Raw genomic sequence first — 21,755 nt, forward strand, 5'->3', positions numbered from 1 at the left:
GTTAAAACACATAGTGCCAAGAAGGTGAGCAAACATATTAAGAACAGTATGCCATATATGCCAGGTCCCTTGAAACAGCGAGGATGGACCGGCTCCCAGCATTTAACAGATTTTCTTTTTTATGTACTTGTTTATTTGTTTAATTTTTAAATGTATTTTTATTGATTTTAAAGAGAGAGGAACGGAGAGTGAGAGAGAAACATTGATCAGGTTGCCTTCTGCATGCACCCCCATCAGGGACCAAATGTATAACCTGGGCATGTGCCCTGACCGGGAATCAAACCAGTGACCTTTTGGTGCACATGACAATGGTCAACCAACCAAGCCGCACTGTCCAGGGCATGTACTTGTTTATTTTTATTGAATTGATTGGGTGACATTGGTTAATAAAATTATATAGGTTTCAGGTGTGCAATTCTAACATTTTTATAACCCTAAACATTATGTACAGATAATGTTAGCTCAAGACAAAATCAGTAAGACAAAATAAGAAATGCAGGACATTCAGATGAACTAGTTTCTTCACAAAAAAATAAATCCAGGCCTTAAAAAAATAAAATGTATATTTGTATTATCTATATAATAAAGAACCAGGGTTGTAACAACCACTGGGACTTCGACCAGGCGGGAAGTCAGTGCTGGGTTGCCTGGTGACCCAGCACTGACTGTGGCCACTGCAGGCACCCCGACCCAGCACTGACTGCCTAGGGGGCTGCAGATCAGGCCCAGAGAGAGGCCTGCAGAGAGAGGCAGGGGCTGATCTGTAGCCTCTGTGGCAGCTGTTGATCAGAACTTGCCTCTTTTTCTCTCCCAGCCTGGCCAGCAGCCCTGTCTCCATTTCTCTCCAGGCCTCCACCAGGGCTGCTGATCAGCCCAGCCTTTCTGATCAGGCCCCATTGATAGGCCTAGAGATGCTGACTGGCATAGAAACTGACCAATCAGAACAAAATCTGAGTGAATGTAAGGAGCCAAAAAGCTGCCTAGGAGGTGGAGCTTTTGATGCTGACTGGCATAGAAACTGACCAATCAGAACCAAATTGGCTGGCAGGGGAGGGCAGTTAGGGGCGATCAGGCAGGCAGAGGCAGTTAGGGGCGATCAGGCAGGCAGGCAGGCAGAGGGTTTAGGGGCGATCAGGCAGGCGGGCAAGCAGGTGAATTGTTAGGAGACAGTGGTCCCAGATTATGAGAGGGGTGTCTGACTGCCAGTTTAGGCTGATCCCACCAGCGGTTTGATACCCCCCCAAGGGGTCCTGATTGGAATGGGTGCAGGCTGGGCTGAGGGACCCCCCCCCCGCATGAATTTCGTGCACTGGGCCTCTAGTATTTAATATAAAGCAGAGAAAACACAGATATAACTATTATCTGTGCCTTGTAACCCAGATTTTAAAACTAATCTCATTTGTCCAAAGATTCACCTTAATTATTGAACCTGGCTCCTTAAAAGTTTTCTGAGCTAACAACTTCTTGTATGGGGGACTTACAAAAAAAACAAAACCTGAGCACATCTAAAGCGTAGAAATTTGGTTTCTTTATTTCCTCTGAGTTCGGGAAACGTTAGATTTATGTAGGCACTTAGTTGTCTCTACAAACCAATTAACACAGAACCCCCGGACTCTAAGCTGTTAATACCTGCAGAGGTAGGAAGTTATTTCACACCCACAGTAAGCGTTAATGCCTCTCTGATTACAGACATGTAGACACAAAAACATAGAGGGAGTCTGAATATTTTTACGACTCCAGCCACAGGTCAAAAGTCAGCACAGAGACAGAGAAACCCACCAGGCCAGGTCTGAAAAAGCGGCCCTCCCTCCCAGTGGGAACACACCTAACTAACGGGCGGTCACTCGTAGAAAAGCAAACGCTACCACCACCCACAGAAGATGAGCAAATCCGACTTCCTGTTGTCTTCCCCACCATCACTGCCACCAAATAAAAAATGCAAATTCCGCAAAAAGAAAACTAGAGACACAGAGTCAGCGAACTTAAAGCTCTATCACACTCAGGACTCCCTCCACGTGCCCCAAGTGCCTGCTCACTGCCCCAGCAAAGCAGCGTCCTTGGTTCCGACAGCCGAGTCCATTGGGCACCTCCATGGAACCTCCAACACTGTCCAAACGTAACTTCCAGGAAGGTACGCTCATGCCCCTTAGGCAAAAACCAAGATGAATCATCAAAGATTTATTTAACTCACCAATTGAGGGAGGTTATGAATGGTTGAAAGAGCATTTAAAAAGCTAGGTAATTTAACAAAGAAATGTTAGAAATGCTGAGTTGGAGTTTTAAAAGCTGGTTAATGTCCAATAGGCCGTAAATCTTTGGGGTCATCTGTTCCATTGGACAGAAATGACTTACATCTCTCTCGGACAAAACCTACAAGTTAACCCGTGACTTTCTCTAGTCTGGGCCCTTTCATCAGCTCCATGAGACGAATCCTGTACCTTCCTCTAGGCCAGCGATGGCGAACCTTTTGAGCACGGCGTGTCAGCATTTTGAAAAACCCTAACTTAACTCTGGTGCCGTGTCACATATAGAAATTTTTTGATATTTGCTACCATAGTAAAACAAAGACTTATATTTTTGATATTTATTTTATATATTTAAATGCCATTTAACAAAGAAAAATCAACCAAAAAAATGAGTTCGCGTGTCTCCTTTGACACGCGTGCCATAGGTTCGCCATCACTGCTCTAGAAGATGCTCGGGGGCTTTTGCCCCCAAGGAACATGCTGTCCACCCTGGGGACTTACTTTCAAGCTCCAGATTAAGTTTTGGACTCCCATAAACACAATCTGGAGCGGATTCCCTACTGTTCTTTATCAGGGTCCTTAAGGGAAGAGACTCAGGACAGACCAATGTTGACGTAGGAGGGAGGATGGGGAAGGTGTGGAGAAGTTCAAGGCTCTGCTGAGACTGCCTCGGACAGGGTCCGGGTCCGGGAGCCTCAGGGCAGGCTCTGGCTCAGGCTCAGCAGGCCGTGGGACCCCAAAACTGGGGAGAGGGAAGGTGGGGGCGGCTGAAGACAGACGCCTCTATGTTTTGAGGGTGGCCCAGTGGGACCACCCCCTCCTTGCAGGTGGCCAATCTACCCCCTCCTTGCAGGTGGCCAAGTTCAGCTTCCTGGGCAGCGAGGAGGAGCCGGAGATGATCTTTGACTGGGTGGATGTGGAGCGGAAGGGACACCTCTCCCTGGAAGAATTCAGCTCTGGGCTGAGTATGTCCGTCCCGGGAGGAGGCGCTGTGGGGGCTGGCCGAACGGGCGGGCGTCCCTGTAGTGAGCCCAGCACGGGGCCAGGCTGGGCTGCCGGACAGGCAATAGTGACAACTTAGCAACCAGGGGACCCTCACAGCGCCCCCAAGGGAGCCCAGGGTGTGGAAGACAATCCTGGGGACTGTGGAGACAAGGACGCTCAGCCTGGTGGGAAGGCAGGTGGTTTGAGCCTTAAGATTCTAGCCCAGGAGATGGGGTCGCTTTGTCTCCCACCAGCCAGAGCTGTTCTCAGCTTGGGGTCCCCTCAGCACCCCTCTTCTCTAGAGAGGCTGCCAGGCTTGCTTTCTGATGTCTCCCTGTCTTCTCCCCAACAAAAGGCTTCCCCACCCCCTATTCTTGAGACCACAGCCTTCTTTCCCTCTGAGATGTCTCCCTGTCTTCTCCCCAACAAAAGGCTTCCCCACCCCCTATTCTTGAGACCACAGCCTTCTTTCCCTCTGAGGAAGTTCACAGCCCGGCTTTGGAGGGAATTTAGGTCCCGGGGGGCAGCAAAGGGTGATAGTTAGGGGGTGGGGCTTCCCAGGCCTTTAGTCCTCACCGAGCAGGGCTACTTCCACCCCCGCTTCTCCAGACAGGCCCCAAAGGACCCAGAGAGACCAAGACCAGAGGGAACGATACTCCCCCTTCTCCGGGGGTGAGACCGGCCCAGGGAGTGGGAGGTGTGGTGTCCTTCGAGACCCTGCAGAGCCCAGCTGGCCTTACATTAATGCAGAGCCATCTAGGGTTCTCGGTTTGCTAGTCTCCAAAAGTTTGGCGAGCAACAGAGAGGGAGGCCAGGAATCTGCATGTATAGGTTGGGGCTGCCCAGGAGGTGGGTGCTCTGGCTCTGGTGATTGGGAAGCCGGGAGTAGGGAGGGGAGATTGGTGTCTGGAATTGGGGGTGGGGGCAGAGGGAACATTGTTGTCCATGCACCCCCAAGGTCCTTCTTCCTATCAGTATCCAGTCCTGCCCAGCACCCCAGGGACTGCCCCTGCCTGTGCAACACCATCTGCACCCCTTCCTGGGCCCACAGGGCAGCACCAGCCAGACTCTGCCAACCTCTCGGCTCACTCAGTACCACTCGCCTCCTCTGGTGTGCCAGCCTGTTTCCTACCGCAGGGCCTTTGCACGTGCTGTTCTCTCTGCCTGGGGTACGCTTCCCCAGGAAGACACATGACTTGCTTCTTCTTGCTACTCTCATCTCGGTTCAACGTCTTCAGGGCACACCTAACCACTCGCTCTAAAGTAGCCCCCAGTAGCAATGGAAATGGTCCTGTTTATTCCTTTAGCTCACTTAGCAAATTTACTTTTTAAAAAATGCGTCCTTTGCAGCACTCACTACAATGTCAGTTCTACTAGGACAAGGATTTGGGCCATTTTTGTCCCCAGCACATAACTATCCTGTGCTCAATAAATATTCTGTGTGAACGAAGAATGTGTTGGCCACCATGGGGCCGCTGTGTGACTTCCAGCAGCTCTTTAGGCCTCCCTGGGCCTCGCGTGTTCATCTGTAAAATGGGCACAGTGCTGCCGTCAGTAGCCTCTCCAGGCTGACATGAGGAACGATGAACATGGCCCTGTAGAAATGTGACCAGAACGAATATAATTATTCCCCCAAGGGCTGGAGCAGGGCAAGGTGAGGGGTCAGGGGCTGAGCCCAACCCCACTCCCCTCCTTTCTCTTCTCCTCTGTCCACAGAGAGTATCTTTGGCTCCAGCCCGAGCACCCAGAGGGTCCGCGGAAGGAGGCCACTGTCATCCAAGCGAGGGTCCACGGCCACCAGCTTCCCCGTGCTGGAGGAGGCGGACGCGGAGGAGAAGGAGGCGTTTCTCGCCTTCATGGAGCAGCTGGGGGGTGACCCCTCACTTCCTGAGTAAGGCCAGCACAGTGTGTGTGTGTGTGAGTGTGGGGAGCAGTGTGTGTGTGGGGGGGGCGGGGGTGGGGGGACAGGACGGGCGCTGCCAGTCCGCGTAGGCGAGGCCGCGCCTGGACACAGTGTGAAAGTGGGAGAGAGCTGGGTGCAAATTCTGGTCTGGCCACTTGTTAGCTGTGTGACTCGGGGCAAGCGGCCTAACCTCTGACCTGCTTTCCCGGGCTGCTGAGTGAGGTAGAGCTTTGGGGAGAAGATAAGCTCTGGCCCCGCCCCTGCCTGTCCCGCCCTAGAATCTCTCCCCCGGAGGGTCCGGAGGGTTACTGAGCTGGGGCAGCCTCCCAAGGGTCCTCCCATGCTGAGGGTGGCTTTCTTAACCCAAAAAGAGGGTCCCCACTTGAGCCGTGTGAGGACGGTGATGCCCTGGGTTGGGAGATTTGGAGACAGGGCGTTCCCTCCTAACTGGCTCTGGTTCGGGGCTCTTGGGGTTTACTCGCTCAAAGAAGGGGGGCCCTGCCTAAAAATGCCCCTCCCACGCCCCCATCTGCCACGGGGGCATCAGAGCCAGCAAGGGGGTCGCCTGCCCCAAGGGCTGTGGGAGCGGCTCTCAGAGGGCAGGCCCAGGGTTGTGGGGCAGGCAGGGTGGGACATAGGGTACAGGCTGCAGGGCCAGGCGTGGTGGGAGCCATTCACCTCTTTGGCAGCTTGGCCTGCTCTCAGCTCTCTGGCATCTGTCTTCACATATAGCAAGTGCCAACCATGTGCCAGGCCCAAGTGGGTGCTTTCACTGGGCGTGTCTCACTCTCTGGAGAACTTGCTGGGCAGGTATCAGCCTCCCTATTTTACAAACAAGCCCAGAGAGGGCATGGTACTGGCCAAAGACCACACAGCTAGGGAGTGGGGGAAGAGAGAGGGCAGCTGAGGCCCTGGGCCGTCAGGCTCCCAAGTCCCCCTCCCCACACTTAATCACCAAACCACAGAGAACCAAGGTACTGTGGGGGTTCAAGAAGGGAGAGGGCAGCCCTAACCAGTTTGGCTCAGTGGCTAGAGCATCAACCCGCAGACTGAAGGGTACTGAGTTCGATTCCGGTCAAGGGCATGTACCTCAGTGGCAGGCTTGAGCCTAGACCAGCCGTGGGCAAACTACGGCCCGCGGGCCGGATCCGGCCAGTTTGAAATGAATAAAACTATTTAAAAAAAAGACCGTACCCTTTTATGTAATGATGTTTACTTTGAATTTATATTAGTTCACACAAACACTCCACCCATGCTTTTGTTCCGGCCCTCCGGTCCAGTTTAAGAACCCATTGTGGTCCTCGAGTCAAAAAGTTTGCCCACCCCTGTGACCTAGACCCAGGTTGGGGTGTGTGTGGGAGGCAACCCATCAACGTGTCTCTCTCACACTGATGTTTCTCTCGCTGTCTCTCCCTCTCCTTTTCCCTCCCTTCCACTCTGTCTAAAAACCAACGGAAAAATATCCCTGGGGGAGGATTCAAAAAAAGAAGGGCCTCTCCCTGGGCACACCTGGGAGAGACTCCTGGGGGGCGGGGCATTTGGCTGCACCTACAGAGGTCAATAGGTTTTTGTAGCCCAGGCGCCCAGTCTCTAGGAGTGTTGCCATTCACATGGAGAACGGGGCCCCCTCTGCTTCCTGGGCCCCCTCAGGTCTAATCTCTGGCCCCCCTCTCCCCAGGCAGGAGATCTGGCAGCTGTGGGGGAAGCTGAGGCAGGAGGAGCCCCAGCTGGCGGGCAACCTGGAGGGCTTCCTGGCGCAGATGACCAGCCGCCTGCAGGAGGCACGGGCCGAAAAGGAGGCTCTGGAGCTGACCCTGAGGAAGTGAGTGGGTGGGGCTCCGCCCACTGGGTGTCTGCCTGTCGTGGGAGCTCTGCATGTAGCGGCTGAATGTTAATGGGAGTCCCTCGGCTGCAGAAGGATGGAGGCCAAGGCCACGCAGGGCCTGGAAGCTGGGATGGGCGGAGCGAAGCTGGAGGAAGGGCTGGCTTTGGGGGTGTGGGGAGGACAGAGTTTGGCTTTTGCCCAGAGTGGAATGCCAAGTGTGTGTTGGTGCAGGGCCACTGTGGCAGCCAGCTCCAGGAGCACCACTCATGTAGATGGCAATGCATGCAGCAGCCCTGGGGTTGGCATGGGCACAGCTCTGCAGGGGGTCTGAGCTCTGGAGGCAGGGGGATGGTGACAGAGGGATGTGGGGACAGGGTGTGAAGTGATGGGGACCGTGTGACAGGGCCATGTGGCGATGGCTACAGGAGTCAGGTGATGGGATCAGCGTGACCAACATCAGGGGTGCGTGGGTCAGGGGCTGCTATTAGGATGACTGTTTCCAGGGTAATGAGGGTCGGGGATGCCTGACCAAGCGAGCTGAGCAGTAGATGGGCTCCAAACCAGGTCCGGGCTGCCTCTGGCGGCAGCAGGGCCCAGGGTCACTGAAGCGCTGCCCGTCCCACTTCCCACCCCTTCCAGGCGGGACTCTGACCACCAACGCGAGGTGCAGCAGCTGTACGAGGAGATGGAGCAGCAGATCGGCCGGCAGAAGCAGCAGCTGCAGGCCAAGGTGGGCTCCGGCAGCCTGCCCTCCCCTGCCCTGGACCTCACTGCTGGCCCGGACGTGGGGCCGGTGCCTGGCCAGTGTGGGGTAGCAGGAGGTGGCTGGGAGTGGGTCCTCTCACACCCCTGACCAGGAGATGGGGTGAGGGGTGCCGAGCCCCTCCCCCTCTCTGCGGGTCTCGCTCTGTCTCTTGGGGCCAGTCCCGCTCTCTGGGCCTCGGTGTCCTTGTTGCCACAATCCAGGCCTGAGCCAGGGCAGTTGTCCTGAGGCCCCTTCTGCTGGGACCCTGCACCCCAGGCCCAGGGGGAGGGGGAGCCTGGCTGGGTCTTAGACGCAGCCGCCCAGGGCCTGAGGCCTCTCTCTCCTCAGAGCGACTCCCGGGACCTGGCCCTCAGCTCCCAGATGCAGGAGGTCCTGGAGGCCAAGGAGCGTGAGGTGCAGCAGCTGGCCGAGGGCCAGAGGGAGGTGAGTGCGGGCGCCCGGGGCCCAGTCCGTGAGGACTCAGTCTCTGGTACCCCCGCCTGAGGATGCAGGAGGGTGGCCCCGGGAAAGGCGTGGTGGCCCTTTCTGGGGGGAGCCAGGTAGGGCAGCGGGAGCGCGGGGACAGGAGCCAGAAGGGGTGGTTCAAATCCTTGTGGTTCCGGTGCAAACCTGAGGAAATACCTTGGCTAGCCCGGCCTCAGTTTCTCCGCCTGCGCAATGGGACCGGCCACATCTATTGCACCTCCCGGCTGGTGTGTAATACGAGGCGATAAGTGGAAAGCGCTGTGGAGCAGGGAAGCGCAGGGCAAACCCAGGCCTCGCTGCTGGGAGGCTGGGCCGGAGGTGGTGTCCAGTGCTCATCTCCGTGGGCAGCTGAGCGGCCTTGGCAGGTTTCTAACTTCCTCCCCGAGAAGTGGGGTTCAGAACTCTTGCCTTAGAAACCGGGCGAGGTGCCCGGTGCTTTACCCATCATGGCTGTTCCTGCCTCTGAATCTGACTGGCTCCCGGGCAGAGGATCTGCTGCCCTGACACCAGGTCTGGTAGCTGATGGTCACTTCCTGGTTGCCTGTGGCTGAGCCTTTGGCCTGAGACCCTGCCCCACAGTCTCGTCCTTTAACTTCTAAACCACCGACTGCAGTAACTCACATCTGTGCTGTCCGACACCAGCATCCCTTCGGCTGCTCTCCCAGCGCTGCTGTGGCTGGTGCCCAGGGGCCCCTGAGGCAGCAGGCCCCTCCTGCCGAGGGAGAAGGTCGGACTTCCACGTGGGGCCATGGTGTGTCCTGTCCCCCCGAAGCTCTGCCCCAGGCCTTTCATCCCTTCACCCAGCAGCTAGTTAGGACGCACCTACTATGTGCCGGGTAGGCCAAGGTTCTGAGGGACATGACAGACACAGCCTCTGCCCACGGAGTTATTGTCTGGTCAGGGAGACGGAGGGTAAAACAAGCGAGGAAAACCTGTAACATATCAGATAACAAAGTGCGGAGGAGGATAAAGGGAAGCCGGGCCAGGGACAGAGGGTTTTGATTGATGAAGACATTGGAGTAAAGGCCTGGAGAAGGTGAGGGGTGGCCATGCGAGGAGCGGGGAAGAGCAGCCAGGAGGGAACCGTGAGTGCAAAGGCCCAGGCGCTGTGAGTGTTCAAGGAACAGCAAGGAGACCTGTGGATGGAGCAGGGGGGAGCGTGGCAGTGGGAGAGGAGGTCAGAGATGTAACGGGGTGGGGGTACTATGCAGGGCCCTGGGCCATTGGAGGGCTTTGCCTCCCGCTGCGTGGGCAGCAGCTCTCCGTCTCCCAGTCGTGGGACTTGCTGCGGGACCAGGAGCTCCCCGCAGACAGATGGAGGGTGTGGCCTCACAGGCCGGCCTCCTGGCGATGGCCGTCTGTGTTTCTGCAGTTCCCTGTGGCCTCTCCACCAGCAACTCAAACCTCCCTCCCGCTGGGAGGTCATGAAGTCAGTTAGGAAGGAGGTGCACTCCTCTAGCCCTGCTTTAAGCTGGGCCTTGGGGACCTGGAGCCTGTGCCCCACAATGGCCTGGGGGGCTGTCGGTTGTCCTGGAGGGCAGCTGGCTTCTGTCCCCTCACCACCGCACCCCTGTCCCTTTCTGTAGCTGGAGGCTGAGCTCCAGCGCCTCAGCAGCGCACACCGGGAGGCCGGCTCCGAAAAGCTGCAGCTTCGGGAGGCCCAGCGGGACCTGGCTGGGCGGCTGGAGCAGGTGCAGGAGCAGCTGCAGATGACCCAGGGGCACCTGAACTTCGCCAGGAGCCGCGTGTCCTGGCAGGTGGAGGAGGAGCCGAGGCAGGTGGCTGCCGCCAGGGCTGGGGTGGGGACCAGGGCTTCCTGGAGGAGCGAGGGGCTGTGCTCCGGCTGTCAGCTCAGCACACACGGCCCCTCATAGACCCCACGACACTGTCAGGCCCATTCCCCAGACAAGGAAACTGAAGGGCAGAGCGAGAGTCATGTGCCCAACACCACATCTGGGATTTGGACACACACACTCACACACACACTCTCATACTCACTCACATACACACACACGCACACTCACACACTCACACACTCACACACACACTCACGCCCACGCACATTCTCACACACACACTAACACACTGACACATATTCACACACTCACACACACTCACACACACACTCACACACGCACACACACACGCACACGCACATTCACACACATACTAACACACTGACATATTCACACACTCACACACACATGCACACACACATACACACACCCTAACACATTCACACACACTCATGCACACACACACACTCACTCACTCACACACTGACACATATTCACACACACACATGCACACACACGCACATTCACACTCACTCATATACACACTCACATATGCACTCATACACTCGTACACACACACCCTAAAACATTCACACACACTCATACACACACTGACACATATTCACATACACACACACGCACACACACACACACACACACACGCACGCACATTCACACTCACTCACAGGTCTTGTGTGCAGCTGAGGTACCAGCTGTGTGAGGGCTGCAGGCGGGACTGGTGTGCGTCTGCCTGCCTCCCTGACGGGAGCTCCCACCCCTTTCCAGTGTCCCCAGAGCAGGTGAGGACCAGGCTCCCGGCCCTCAGGCAGTCTCCTCTGAGGAGGCGCCCCTGCCGGGACTGTTTGAGGACAATGACGACTGGGACCGGCTCCTGAGCAGCTTCAACAGCCCCTGGCACAGAACCCCACAGCTACTGTGGAGCCCGCCCGCGACCCCCACAGCCCCCTCAGCCCCCCAGACACCCCGAGTGGTCAGGCAGATCTCCATCTCAGAGCAGCACGATCTGCTGTTTGATCGGGAGCCATCTTCAGATGCCAATGGGGCCCCAGGGAGCCCCCCCGGGGTGACTGCCAGGCCCGAGGAAGGGAGAGCAGTGGACCCCGGTGGGCAGGACCTCAGGGCAGAGCGGCCCGCGGAGCGTCGCAGCGAGCACCCTCAGGAAGGGCCCGGGCCTGGCCCAGAGACCCACTTCTTTGGGGAGTCATTTCTCCCCGCGGCTCCAGCTGGGGAGTCAGGGGGCCTGGTGGCAGCTGCACTCGAAGTGCTTGTTCCTCTGGGGACTGGCTCCCCTCCCCAGGGGACTTCTCCCCCTGCTCAGTTCCCAGCTGGGCCCAGCACACACTTCCAGACCTCAGCCCCAGATGATAGGCACTCCTGGACGGGGCCTGTCCCAGCCAAGCCACCCAGGCAGAGGGAGGCCCTCCACCAGGGCCCTCGTACTGCGGGCTACACGCCGGGACTGGAGCCCAGAGGAGCCAGAGTCCTCCCAGCAGGAGTGGCTGAGCCCTCGCAAAGTCTGGAGGCTGTGGGTCAGGCTCTCCTGGGTGAGTCCTCAGAGGGTCTGGAGGGTGTGGCTGAGGCTCCCCTGGCTGAGCTCTCAGAGGGTCTGGAGGGTGGAGCTGAGGCTCCCCTGGCTGAGCCCTCAGAGGGTCTGGAGGGTGTAGCTGAGGCTCCCCTGGCTGAGCTCTCAGAGGGTCTGGAGGGTGGAGCTGAGGCTCCCCTGGCTGAGCCCTCAGAGGGTCTGGAGGGTGGAGCTGAGGCTCCCCTGGCTGAGCTCTCAGAGGGTCTGGAGGGTGGAGCTGAGGCTCCCCTGGCTGAGCTCTCAGAGGGTCTGGAGGGTGGAGCTGAGGCTCCCCTGGCTGAGCTCTCAGAGGGTCTGGAGGGTGGAGCTGAGGCTCCCCTGGCTGAGCTCTCAGAGGGTCTGGAGGGTGGAGCTGAGGCTCCCCTGGCTGAGCTCTCAGAGGGTCTGGAGGGTGGAGCTGAGGCTCCCCTGGCTGAGCTCTCAGAGGGTCTGGAGGGTGGAGCTGAGGCTCCCCTGGCTGAGCTCTCAGAGGGTCTGGAGGGTGGAGCTGAGGCTCCCCTGGCTGAGCTCTCAGAGGGTCTGGAGGGTGGAGCTGAGGCTCCCCTGGCTGAGCTCTCAGAGGGTCTGGAGGGTGGAGCTGAGGCTCCCCTGGCTGAGCTCTCAGAGGGTCTGGAGGGTGGAGCTGAGGCTCCCCTGGCTGAGCTCTCAGAGGGTCTGGAGGGTGGAGCTGAGGCTCCCCTGGCTGAGCTCTCAGAGGGTCTGGAGGGTGGAGCTGAGGCTCCCCTGGCTGAGCTCTCAGAGGGTCTGGAGGGTGGAGCTGAGGCTCCCCTGGCTGAGCTCTCAGAGGGTCTGGAGGGTGGAGCTGAGGCTCCCCTGGCTGAGCTCTCAGAGGGTCTGGAGGGTGGAGCTGAGGCTCCCCTGGCTGAGCTCTCAGAGGGTCTGGAGGGTGGAGCTGAGGCTCCCCTGGCTGAGCTCTCAGAGGGTCTGGAGGGTGGAGCTGAGGCTCCCCTGGCTGAGCTCTCAGAGGGTCTGGAGGGTGGAGCTGAGGCTCCCCTGGCTGAGCTCTCAGAGGGTCTGGAGGGTGGAGCTGAGGCTCCCCTGGCTGAGCTCTCAGAGGGTCTGGAGGGTGGAGCTGAGGCTCCCCTGGCTGAGCTCTCAGAGGGTCTGGAGGGTGGAGCTGAGGCTCCCCTGGCTGAGCTCTCAGAGGGTCTGGAGGGTGGAGCTGAGGCTCCCCTGGCTGAGCTCTCAGAGGGTCTGGAGGGTGGAGCTGAGGCTCCCCTGGCTGAGCTCTCAGAGGGTCTGGAGGGTGGAGCTGAGGCTCCCCTGGCTGAGCTCTCAGAGGGTCTGGAGGGTGGAGCTGAGGCTCCCCTGGCTGAGCTCTCAGAGGGTCTGGAGGGTGGAGCTGAGGCTCCCCTGGCTGAGCTCTCAGAGGGTCTGGAGGGTGGAGCTGAGGCTCCCCTGGCTGAGCTCTCAGAGGGTCTGGAGGGTGGAGCTGAGGCTCCCCTGGCTGAGCTCTCAGAGGGTCTGGAGGGTGGAGCTGAGGCTCCCCTGGCTGAGCTCTCAGAGGGTCTGGAGGGTGGAGCTGAGGCTCCCCTGGCTGAGCTCTCAGAGGGTCTGGAGGGTGGAGCTGAGGCTCCCCTGGCTGAGCTCTCAGAGGGTCTGGAGGGTGGAGCTGAGGCTCCCCTGGCTGAGCTCTCAGAGGGTCTGGAGGGTGGAGCTGAGGCTCCCCTGGCTGAGCTCTCAGAGGGTCTGGAGGGTGGAGCTGAGGCTCCCCTGGCTGAGCTCTCAGAGGGTCTGGAGGGTGGAGCTGAGGCTCCCCTGGCTGAGCTCTCAGAGGGTCTGGAGGGTGGAGCTGAGGCTCCCCTGGCTGAGCTCTCAGAGGGTCTGGAGGGTGGAGCTGAGGCTCCCCTGGCTGAGCTCTCAGAGGGTCTGGAGGGTGGAGCTGAGGCTCCCCTGGCTGAGCTCTCAGAGGGTCTGGAGGGTGGAGCTGAGGCTCCCCTGGCTGAGCTCTCAGAGGGTCTGGAGGGTGGAGCTGAGGCTCCCCTGGCTGAGCTCTCAGAGGGTCTGGAGGGTGGAGCTGAGGCTCCCCTGGCTGAGCTCTCAGAGGGTCTGGAGGGTGGAGCTGAGGCTCCCCTGGCTGAGCTCTCAGAGGGTCTGGAGGGTGGAGCTGAGGCTCCCCTGGCTGAGCTCTCAGAGGGTCTGGAGGGTGGAGCTGAGGCTCCCCTGGCTGAGCTCTCAGAGGGTCTGGAGGGTGGAGCTGAGGCTCCCCTGGCTGAGCTCTCAGAGGGTCTGGAGGGTGGAGCTGAGGCTCCCCTGGCTGAGCTCTCAGAGGGTCTGGAGGGTGGAGCTGAGGCTCCCCTGGCTGAGCTCTCAGAGGGTCTGGAGGGTGGAGCTGAGGCTCCCCTGGCTGAGCTCTCAGAGGGTCTGGAGGGTGGAGCTGAGGCTCCCCTGGCTGAGCTCTCAGAGGGTCTGGAGGGTGGAGCTGAGGCTCCCCTGGCTGAGCTCTCAGAGGGTCTGGAGGGTGGAGCTGAGGCTCCCCTGGCTGAGCTCTCAGAGGGTCTGGAGGGTGGAGCTGAGGCTCCCCTGGCTGAGCTCTCAGAGGGTCTGGAGGGTGGAGCTGAGGCTCCCCTGGCTGAGCTCTCAGAGGGTCTGGAGGGTGGAGCTGAGGCTCCCCTGGCTGAGCTCTCAGAGGGTCTGGAGGGTGGAGCTGAGGCTCCCCTGGCTGAGCTCTCAGAGGGTCTGGAGGGTGGAGCTGAGGCTCCCCTGGCTGAGCTCTCAGAGGGTCTGGAGGGTGGAGCTGAGGCTCCCCTGGCTGAGCTCTCAGAGGGTCTGGAGGGTGGAGCTGAGGCTCCCCTGGCTGAGCTCTCAGAGGGTCTGGAGGGTGGAGCTGAGGCTCCCCTGGCTGAGCTCTCAGAGGGTCTGGAGGGTGGAGCTGAGGCTCCCCTGGCTGAGCTCTCAGAGGGTCTGGAGGGTGGAGCTGAGGCTCCCCTGGCTGAGCTCTCAGAGGGTCTGGAGGGTGGAGCTGAGGCTCCCCTGGCTGAGCTCTCAGAGGGTCTGGAGGGTGTGGCTGAGGCTCCCCTGGCTCAGCCCTCAGATGGTCTGGATGGTGTGACTCAGTCCCCCATAAAGGGCGTGGTACAGCAGGGTGAGCTGGGCCCAGATGTGCTGCAGGGCCGTCCCGGGGGGCTAAGGGAAGCTCGGAGCCAGGTCCAGCTAAGCAGGCTGCCTGCCCTCTCTCAGCAAAGTCAGGAGGAGGAACCCAGGGAGGAGGAGGGGAAATGGGGGGGCCAGGGCAGGCCAGGCCTCAGTTCAGAGCAGCCCTCTGAGTCTCGGGGCCTGAGGACCGGGCCCTCGGAACGCCCCCAGCGAAGTTCCCTGCCCGCCCCTCTCCCACCTGACACAGCGCAGGCTCAGGCTGAGGCAGAAGGCCCTGCTCCTGGAAGACCGTCCCCTCCAAGGGACTCTCCCCCTCGGGGGGCTCAGCCTGGGGGCGGGGCAGGGCCCCAGCCGCCCACGAACACCCTGCCCAGCACAGAGGCTGCGCTGGAAGCCCAACCCAGGCCGCCACCCACAGCTGCTCAAGCGGAGGGAGAACAAGGCCCCCCACAACCCCGTGAGCCTCGGGCAGAGAACAGGCCTGAAGACCCAGGAACAGGCTCCGGGGAGGCTGGGCTGACCCCCTCCCCAGGGGGCGCCACGGGCAGCGAGCCTCCAGCCGACCCTGATTACATCTACCACATCATCTTCCTGGGAGACTCGAACGTGGGCAAAACATCCTTCTTGCACCTGCTGCACCAGGACACCTTCGCCTCTGGGCTGACAGCCACTGTGGGTAAGCGCCTATCCTGGCGGGGTGAGGGTAGGGGGGTGAGGGGTCGGGGAGATGGGGAGGCCCAGGGCCCTGGCCAGCAAGCCCGAGCAGGTTGGAGTGAGCACCCCTGGGGAAACTGCAGTCTGCCCTGGCCCAGGCCCTGCTCTAGACTTTATATGGGATGCTCTTACTATTTTACTAATCATCTCTAATTACAGGTAATTTGCTTTTCCTGCATTGATCTGATTAGCTTATAATGTGCCACATCAACAAAGCACCCTGCAATTTAGGTGCCAGTGCTGGCTGATGGTGAAAACAAGCCAGTCCCACCCACATGGCTGCGGGGGAAGGCGGCAGGGTGGCACAGGCTGGATGTAGTCAGGACTAGCCCCTGCCAGCCAGCCCAGCTCTGGGGGGAAGGTGCCTTGGGCAAGTTGAATGTTTTATATAGAATGTGTTTGTGGGGGTGAGACGCTAGGAAGCGGGGCGCCTGAGTTCATATCTCGTCCTGCCACTTACTAGCCATATGAACGTGGACAAATGATTTAAGCCCCTTGAGGCCCCAAACCCTCACCTGCACAATGGGGACAGCAGGAGTGCTGGCTTGCTAGCGTGGTTGTAAGGATTAGCTCATTAGTACGCATCACGCTGTTAGAATAATACCTGGCACATTGTGCTAATCAATATTATTGTTATTGTTATTATTACAAGTGTTAGATGATGTCTCATTCAGTGGCTCCTGCCCATGAAATGTCCCCAAGCACAAAGCTTCCTCTCCCTAGAACAGCGGTTCTCAACCTGTGGGTCGCGATCCCTTTGGCGGTCGAACGCCCCTTTCACAGGGGTCGCCTAAGACCATCCTGCATATCAGATATTTACATGACGATTCATAACAGTAGCAACATGACAGTTATGAAGTAGCAACGAAAATAATTTTATGGTTGGGTCACAACATGAGGAACTGTATTGAAAGGGCCAGAGGTTGAGAACCACTGCCCTAGGACCGGGATGTGTGGCACTGGGTGTTGTGTCGGCCCACGGAAGGCCAGCGTTATGACCACTCGGGATGAAGAGGGAGTGAGCCGATCTTTGTCTGTCAGGGGGCACGTGACTGGGACCGTGTGGGTAATGACAGCCCACATCCAAGAGAGGCCCCAGGACAAGGCCTCAGGCTTTTCTCTGCTTAAGGATCCTCACCTGGGAGCCAGTGAACGCTGCAGCGTCCTGGGGAATGGGGGACCCACGGCAGGTCTGGCCTGGGGTTGAGCAGGGTCGCAGGCCTGCAGGGCCACCCTTAGTAACCTAAGCCAAGGGCACCTCCAATGCACCAGGCATCTTACAACAGCCGCCTCCCCCGTAATAACCGATTCTCCCCTCATCATGTAGTAAGAGGTTTCCAGAAAATTCCATCAAGAAAACACAGATTGATGCCTTAGCCGGTTTGACTCAGGGATAGAGCGTCAGCCCACGGACTGAAGGGTCCTGTTTGATTCTGGTCAAGGGCACGTACCTCGGTTGTAGCCTTGATCCCCAACCCTGGTCAGGGTGCATGCGGGAGGCGGCTAATCGATGTGTCTCTCTCACATTGATGTTTCTCTCTCTCTCTCTCTGTCTCTCCCCTTCCCTTCCACTCTCTCTAAAAATCAATGGAAAAAATATCAGGTGAGGATTAACCAAAAAATAAATAAAAAGAAGCCCTCTCCATCATCCCCACCCCCCACCTGCTTTCCTTTGGGAAGTAGGGGTTGGCAGGAAGTTGTACCCCAAAGACTCCAAACTTCCCCGAGATTTCACTTACCTCCATATTTCCAGAAAGGGTCTGGAGCCATGACCTCAGGCAGGCAGGGGTGAGGCTGTAAAATCCAATGGGCCAGGGTTCAGAGAGATGAGAATGAATAATGATAACAATTACCACCTCTCAGGCACCGCCCCCTCCCAGAATCTGGGCTAAACCTTGGACATAGTCATTGGCTCCTCCCAGCCGCCCTGTGCGGTGCGATGAGGCGGGAGGCTCAGAGAGGCGGAGTGACTTGCTTCAGGTCACACAGCAGCTACAGCGGCAGAGGGTGGACAACTCACAGCCCATTCGTCACCTCTGAAGTCCGCGCTCCGCCCGCGCCCCTGGCTGTCTGGTCGAAGGGAGGATGCAGGCCGTAGCTGGGATATGAAACGAGAATTATAAAATAAAACAATGAACAGGTTTTCCTGGGCGGACTAAGGAACACACATCGCTGTGTTCGCAGAGGTCAAAACAACGCAAGGTTCCCTCGTTGGGCACGGAGAGCAGCGGGGGCAGTGAGCCCGTGGCTGGGCTCAGGCAGGCAGGGGTGGGGGAAGGCTTCTTGGGAGACCTGGGCCCTTGAGTGTGGATGGGATTTGGGGAGCAGAGGGAAGGCCAGCAGCCGCAGGTTCCCGTCCCCTGGGGCCGGGGTTGGGCTCTTGGGCCGGCCTTGGCTAGACGTGCTGGGTGGTGACTGGAGAGTAGGCCTAACCCTCTCTGTGCCCTAGGAGTGGATTTTCGGGTCAAAAACCTGCTGGTGGACAACAAGTACTATGCGCTGCAGCTCTGGGACACCGCTGGCCAGGAGAGGTAGGGCCCTGTCTCCACGGAGACCTGTGCGGACCTGGGTGCCGGGTGGAGGCAGCCCCGCCCAGAGGAGGCCAAGGTGGGCAAAAGGCCGCCCAGTGCAAAAGAGACATCACCCCCGGGGGAGTCAGGAAGCCGGGGAGGAGAGCAAAGGCCCAGTGGAGAAGACGGGGTGGCCCAGAGGCCCCTGGGCCTGGCCAGGCTTCTGTGAGGATCACCCCAGCTCGGCCCTCAGGGCCAGCGCCCGACCGCTGTCCTGCAAACACTGGCCGCCCACTTGCCGGTTGGGCCACAGTGATCAGACTTTAAAGCACTTCTCTCTGCCCAGCGGTTTCACGTCTGGAAACTCATGCTTCCGGTAACTCACATGATGATATCAAAGGGACCGAGGCTGTTCACAGCAGCGTTTATATTGCAAAGCACTGGACTCATCCCCAACGCCATGGTTGGTGGCCAGCGAGACAGGCTGGGGTCTATCCACACGATAGAATATTATGAAGCCACAGAAAGACCCAGGGCCCTCACTATGGCCAAAAGGGAAACACCTCCAAGCCTCCTCTTGACTAGAAAAACCAGGCAGGGGTTCCAAATATGAATGAGTACAGTATGTGAGTGTTTTACACTGTACCGTGTTAACAAGGGCAAAGGGCAGGTGTGTGTGCGTGTGCACAGGTATGTGTATGCATGTTCAGTTATGAATATGCATAAAGTGCCTCTGGGAAAATATTTAAGAAGCTGGTGACCCTGGCTGCCTCTGAGGAGGGGGACCGGGTGGCTGCAGAATGGGGGTGGGAGACCTCTCACGGGGTGCCCTTTGGTACCTCTTGAATTTGAGCCATGAGAACTGTTACCTATTCACAATAACCATATGTGAGAAGGCCAGCATGTGCACACTCTCGTGGGAAGCAATGAGGAGCAGGAACGTTAATTCTCCCTCGTTGCCGACGGAGTGGCTGAGGCCTAGAGAGGCCGGGCCGGGGTCAGCCCAGCAGGCCTGGCCTCATGCAGACTCCCCGGCAGGTACCACAGCATGACGCGGCAGCTGCTCCGGAAGGCTGACGGTGTGGTGCTCATGTATGACGTCACATCCCAGGAGAGCTTTGCCCACGTGCGCTACTGGCTGGACTGTCTCCAGGTGAGCAGGTGGTGGCGGGGCTGGCCCCAGTTTCTGGAGTCAAGAGGGAACATGTATCCTGCCCACTCTCCCTTTCTCCCGGGATTACAGATGCTACAATAGACATGCAGGTGATGCAGCCCACGGAGGGCATGTGACTGGGTGGCCTAGGAGTCGTATCAGGGAGCCACAACCACACAGTACAGCTTCCAAAACAAACTTCTTCCTCTGTCCTACGAACATTTCTTTCTTACAGACAGCAGCTCTGCGGGGTCTCCTTAACCCCTGGGGATGATGCAATTCTCGTACCACTTTAGGTGGTACTTCCTCTGTCCACACATCTCTAGTTCTCTCCCCATGTACTTAATTCATACATATATGCGGAAATTTTGCAGCATGTGCCAGCACAACTGAGGGATATGAAGGAAGACATGTAGCCTTCTTTCTAGGAGTTTCTAGTTGAAGAGATGCAAAAGAAGTAAGATAAGGTCAGATACAAAGGCAGCTGGGCCCTGGGGTCAGACCGGACCCAACGATCCCACCCCAACTCAGCGACAGCCTCTCTGAACTTCACTTTCCCGGCTTCTCTCGTAGGCTTGTGAGGGTTAACTGACATCATCGCGTTCAGCACAGCACCTGGCAGATAGTAAGCCCTCCGTAAATAAAAGCTGTTACTATTATTACCCATGAAACAATTAGGAAAAGAACCAAGACACCCTGTGTCGGCAAGCACTGGGCTGTTGAGCACAGGCAGGAAGAGAGGGGCATGGGTAGGATCAATCCATGAAGGCTGCCTGGGGGAGGGAGCTTTGAGGTTGGCCCTGGAAAATGGGTGACATGTTTGCAGGCAGATAGGAGGGGCAGCCTTGCTGCAGATGGAGGGGAGGTTGGGGAGTGAGGGTGACAGGGAAAGGTAGGTGTCTGTGCCGGAAGGAGGCATGCTGCCAGCTTCCCGGAGGTCAGGGCCACGTCCACCCAGGGCCTGGCACACAGCAGGCGCTCCACATGTGTGTCTGAGGGAATGTGCTCTGTGTGCAGGACGCGGGGGGTGTTGGAGTGGTCATTCTTCTCCTGGGAAACAAGATGGACTGTGACGAGGAGCGGCAGGTGTCCACCGAGGCTGGGCAGCAACTGGCCCAGGTGAGCACCTGGGTGTCGGTCTCTCCCCAGCCTGGACCGGGCAGACCCCTCCCTGAAGGATGGTGAGTAGGTCACCCTGGCCTGGGCATCCAAGAAGGCCCCATTGCCCGGCTGGCGTGGCTCAGTGGTGGATCATCGACCTATGAACCAGGAGGTCACGGTTTGCCTCCCGGTCAAGGCACATGCTGGGGTTGCAGGCTTGATCCCCAGTGTGGAGCGTGCAGGAGGCAGCCAGTCAATGATTCTCTCTCATCATTGATGTCTCTCTCTCTCTCTCTCTCTCCCTTCCTCTCTGAAATCAATAAAAAATAATATTTATTTTAGAGAGAAGGACCCATTGATCATTCCAAAGGCCAGGTCAGAGTGGACAGCAGCCTGGCCACCTCTGCCTCCCACCCAGCCCAGCCTTAGACCCAATCGCTAATAACGGTGGGCACGGCATGGAACCTCACTGCTGAATTAGCAGACCCACACCCAATGCCCCGACCTACGTAAAAAATAGCTTCAGAGTAAAAAAGGTTTTAAAAGCTTCACTTAAAATTCCCGATCGAATCTTAATTTTATCTCTGGTCTCTAATTAACGTAACGTTCCTTCTAATTTATTCTATTTTAAGACTCAAATTCTTCCCCAGGAAGATTAACATCAAAAGCCCCACCACCAGACAGTGGTTACTATTTATTTATGAATAGAAGTTGACTAGGTTCCAGAAAATCTGGAGAATAATAACGAAAACATAAAAAAAATAAAAAGAAGCCACTCCTTGCCCCACCTCTGCCCCACCCCTGCCAGCATTCTCACACTGCGTCTCCCTGCTGCCTCTCCTCTGGTCTCATCCCTCCTGCTCCTGAGCTCATCGCTGTGGCGCCTGCGGGTGGGAATGTTTTTCTCTGAACTAAAAGTAGTAGCTCATCTCTCTGACACAGTAATTCCTCCTCTAGCAATTTCCCCTAAAAGAAGCAGAAATAACAGCCCCTAGAGAAGAATGAGATGGCCCCCCATGTGCAATGTGTAATCAGACATGCTTACAGGAGGATGGTCTTCACAGTGGTATTTACAAGGAAAAGCACCGGGCAGCAGCTGGTAGTTAAGCCGTGGCGTTCCTGTGAGAGGCTAGCATTTGCTGTCAGGAGCCCTGCCCCGGGGACAATAGTGAAGCGTGTGGAAGAAGTGCTTCCACCATAATGTGACGTCAGAACAGCAGCTGCAAATCTGGGTGCAGGTTGGGTCGACCCCTATGAGATTGCTGATATCTGACTGTTTGGAGCCTACAAGACAGCAGTTTCGTTGGCTTAATCTAATGGTATAATGACACTTAGCCCCCGCCCCCCTATAAAAGGGTTATATAAAACAGAATGGAAATATACACTGAGTGGCCAGATTATTATGACCCCCCCATCAGTGCTTCGTTGGGCCACCTTTTGCCTTCAGTACTGCGGCGATTCTTCTTGGCACTGACTCCACGAGATGTTAATGGTGATGCGAGGAATCTGACACCATGCCTGATGAATAGCACTGTCCAGTTCTGTGAGATTTGAGGTTGTGGAACCAGCTGCCTGATGGCTTTTAACTTTGTC

At 57.7% G+C, this 21,755-nt stretch overlaps 1 protein-coding gene across 1 annotated transcript in view; it reads left to right on the plus strand.

Moving 5' to 3' along the window:
* Positions 1-21,755, plus strand: part of RAB44 (RAB44, member RAS oncogene family) — a 29,795-nt gene that overhangs the window by 5,277 nt on the left and 2,763 nt on the right. Inside the window, exons 2-12 of the mRNA XM_015560846.1 lie at positions 3,100-3,211; positions 4,947-5,121; positions 6,812-6,955; positions 7,598-7,688; positions 8,052-8,147; positions 9,776-9,963; positions 10,772-11,612; positions 14,589-15,360; positions 17,848-17,929; positions 18,947-19,061; positions 20,079-20,180. Of these exons, the coding sequence (XP_015416332.1) occupies positions 3,100-3,211; positions 4,947-5,121; positions 6,812-6,955; positions 7,598-7,688; positions 8,052-8,147; positions 9,776-9,963; positions 10,772-11,612; positions 14,589-15,360; positions 17,848-17,929; positions 18,947-19,061; positions 20,079-20,180 (2,718 nt within the window). The remainder of the gene's footprint in view (positions 1-3,099; positions 3,212-4,946; positions 5,122-6,811; positions 6,956-7,597; positions 7,689-8,051; positions 8,148-9,775; positions 9,964-10,771; positions 11,613-14,588; positions 15,361-17,847; positions 17,930-18,946; positions 19,062-20,078; positions 20,181-21,755) is intronic.

This window comes from Myotis davidii, unplaced genomic scaffold (genome assembly GCF_000327345.1).
Source record: "Myotis davidii unplaced genomic scaffold, ASM32734v1 scaffold1036, whole genome shotgun sequence".
NCBI lineage: Eukaryota > Metazoa > Chordata > Mammalia > Chiroptera > Vespertilionidae > Myotis > Myotis davidii.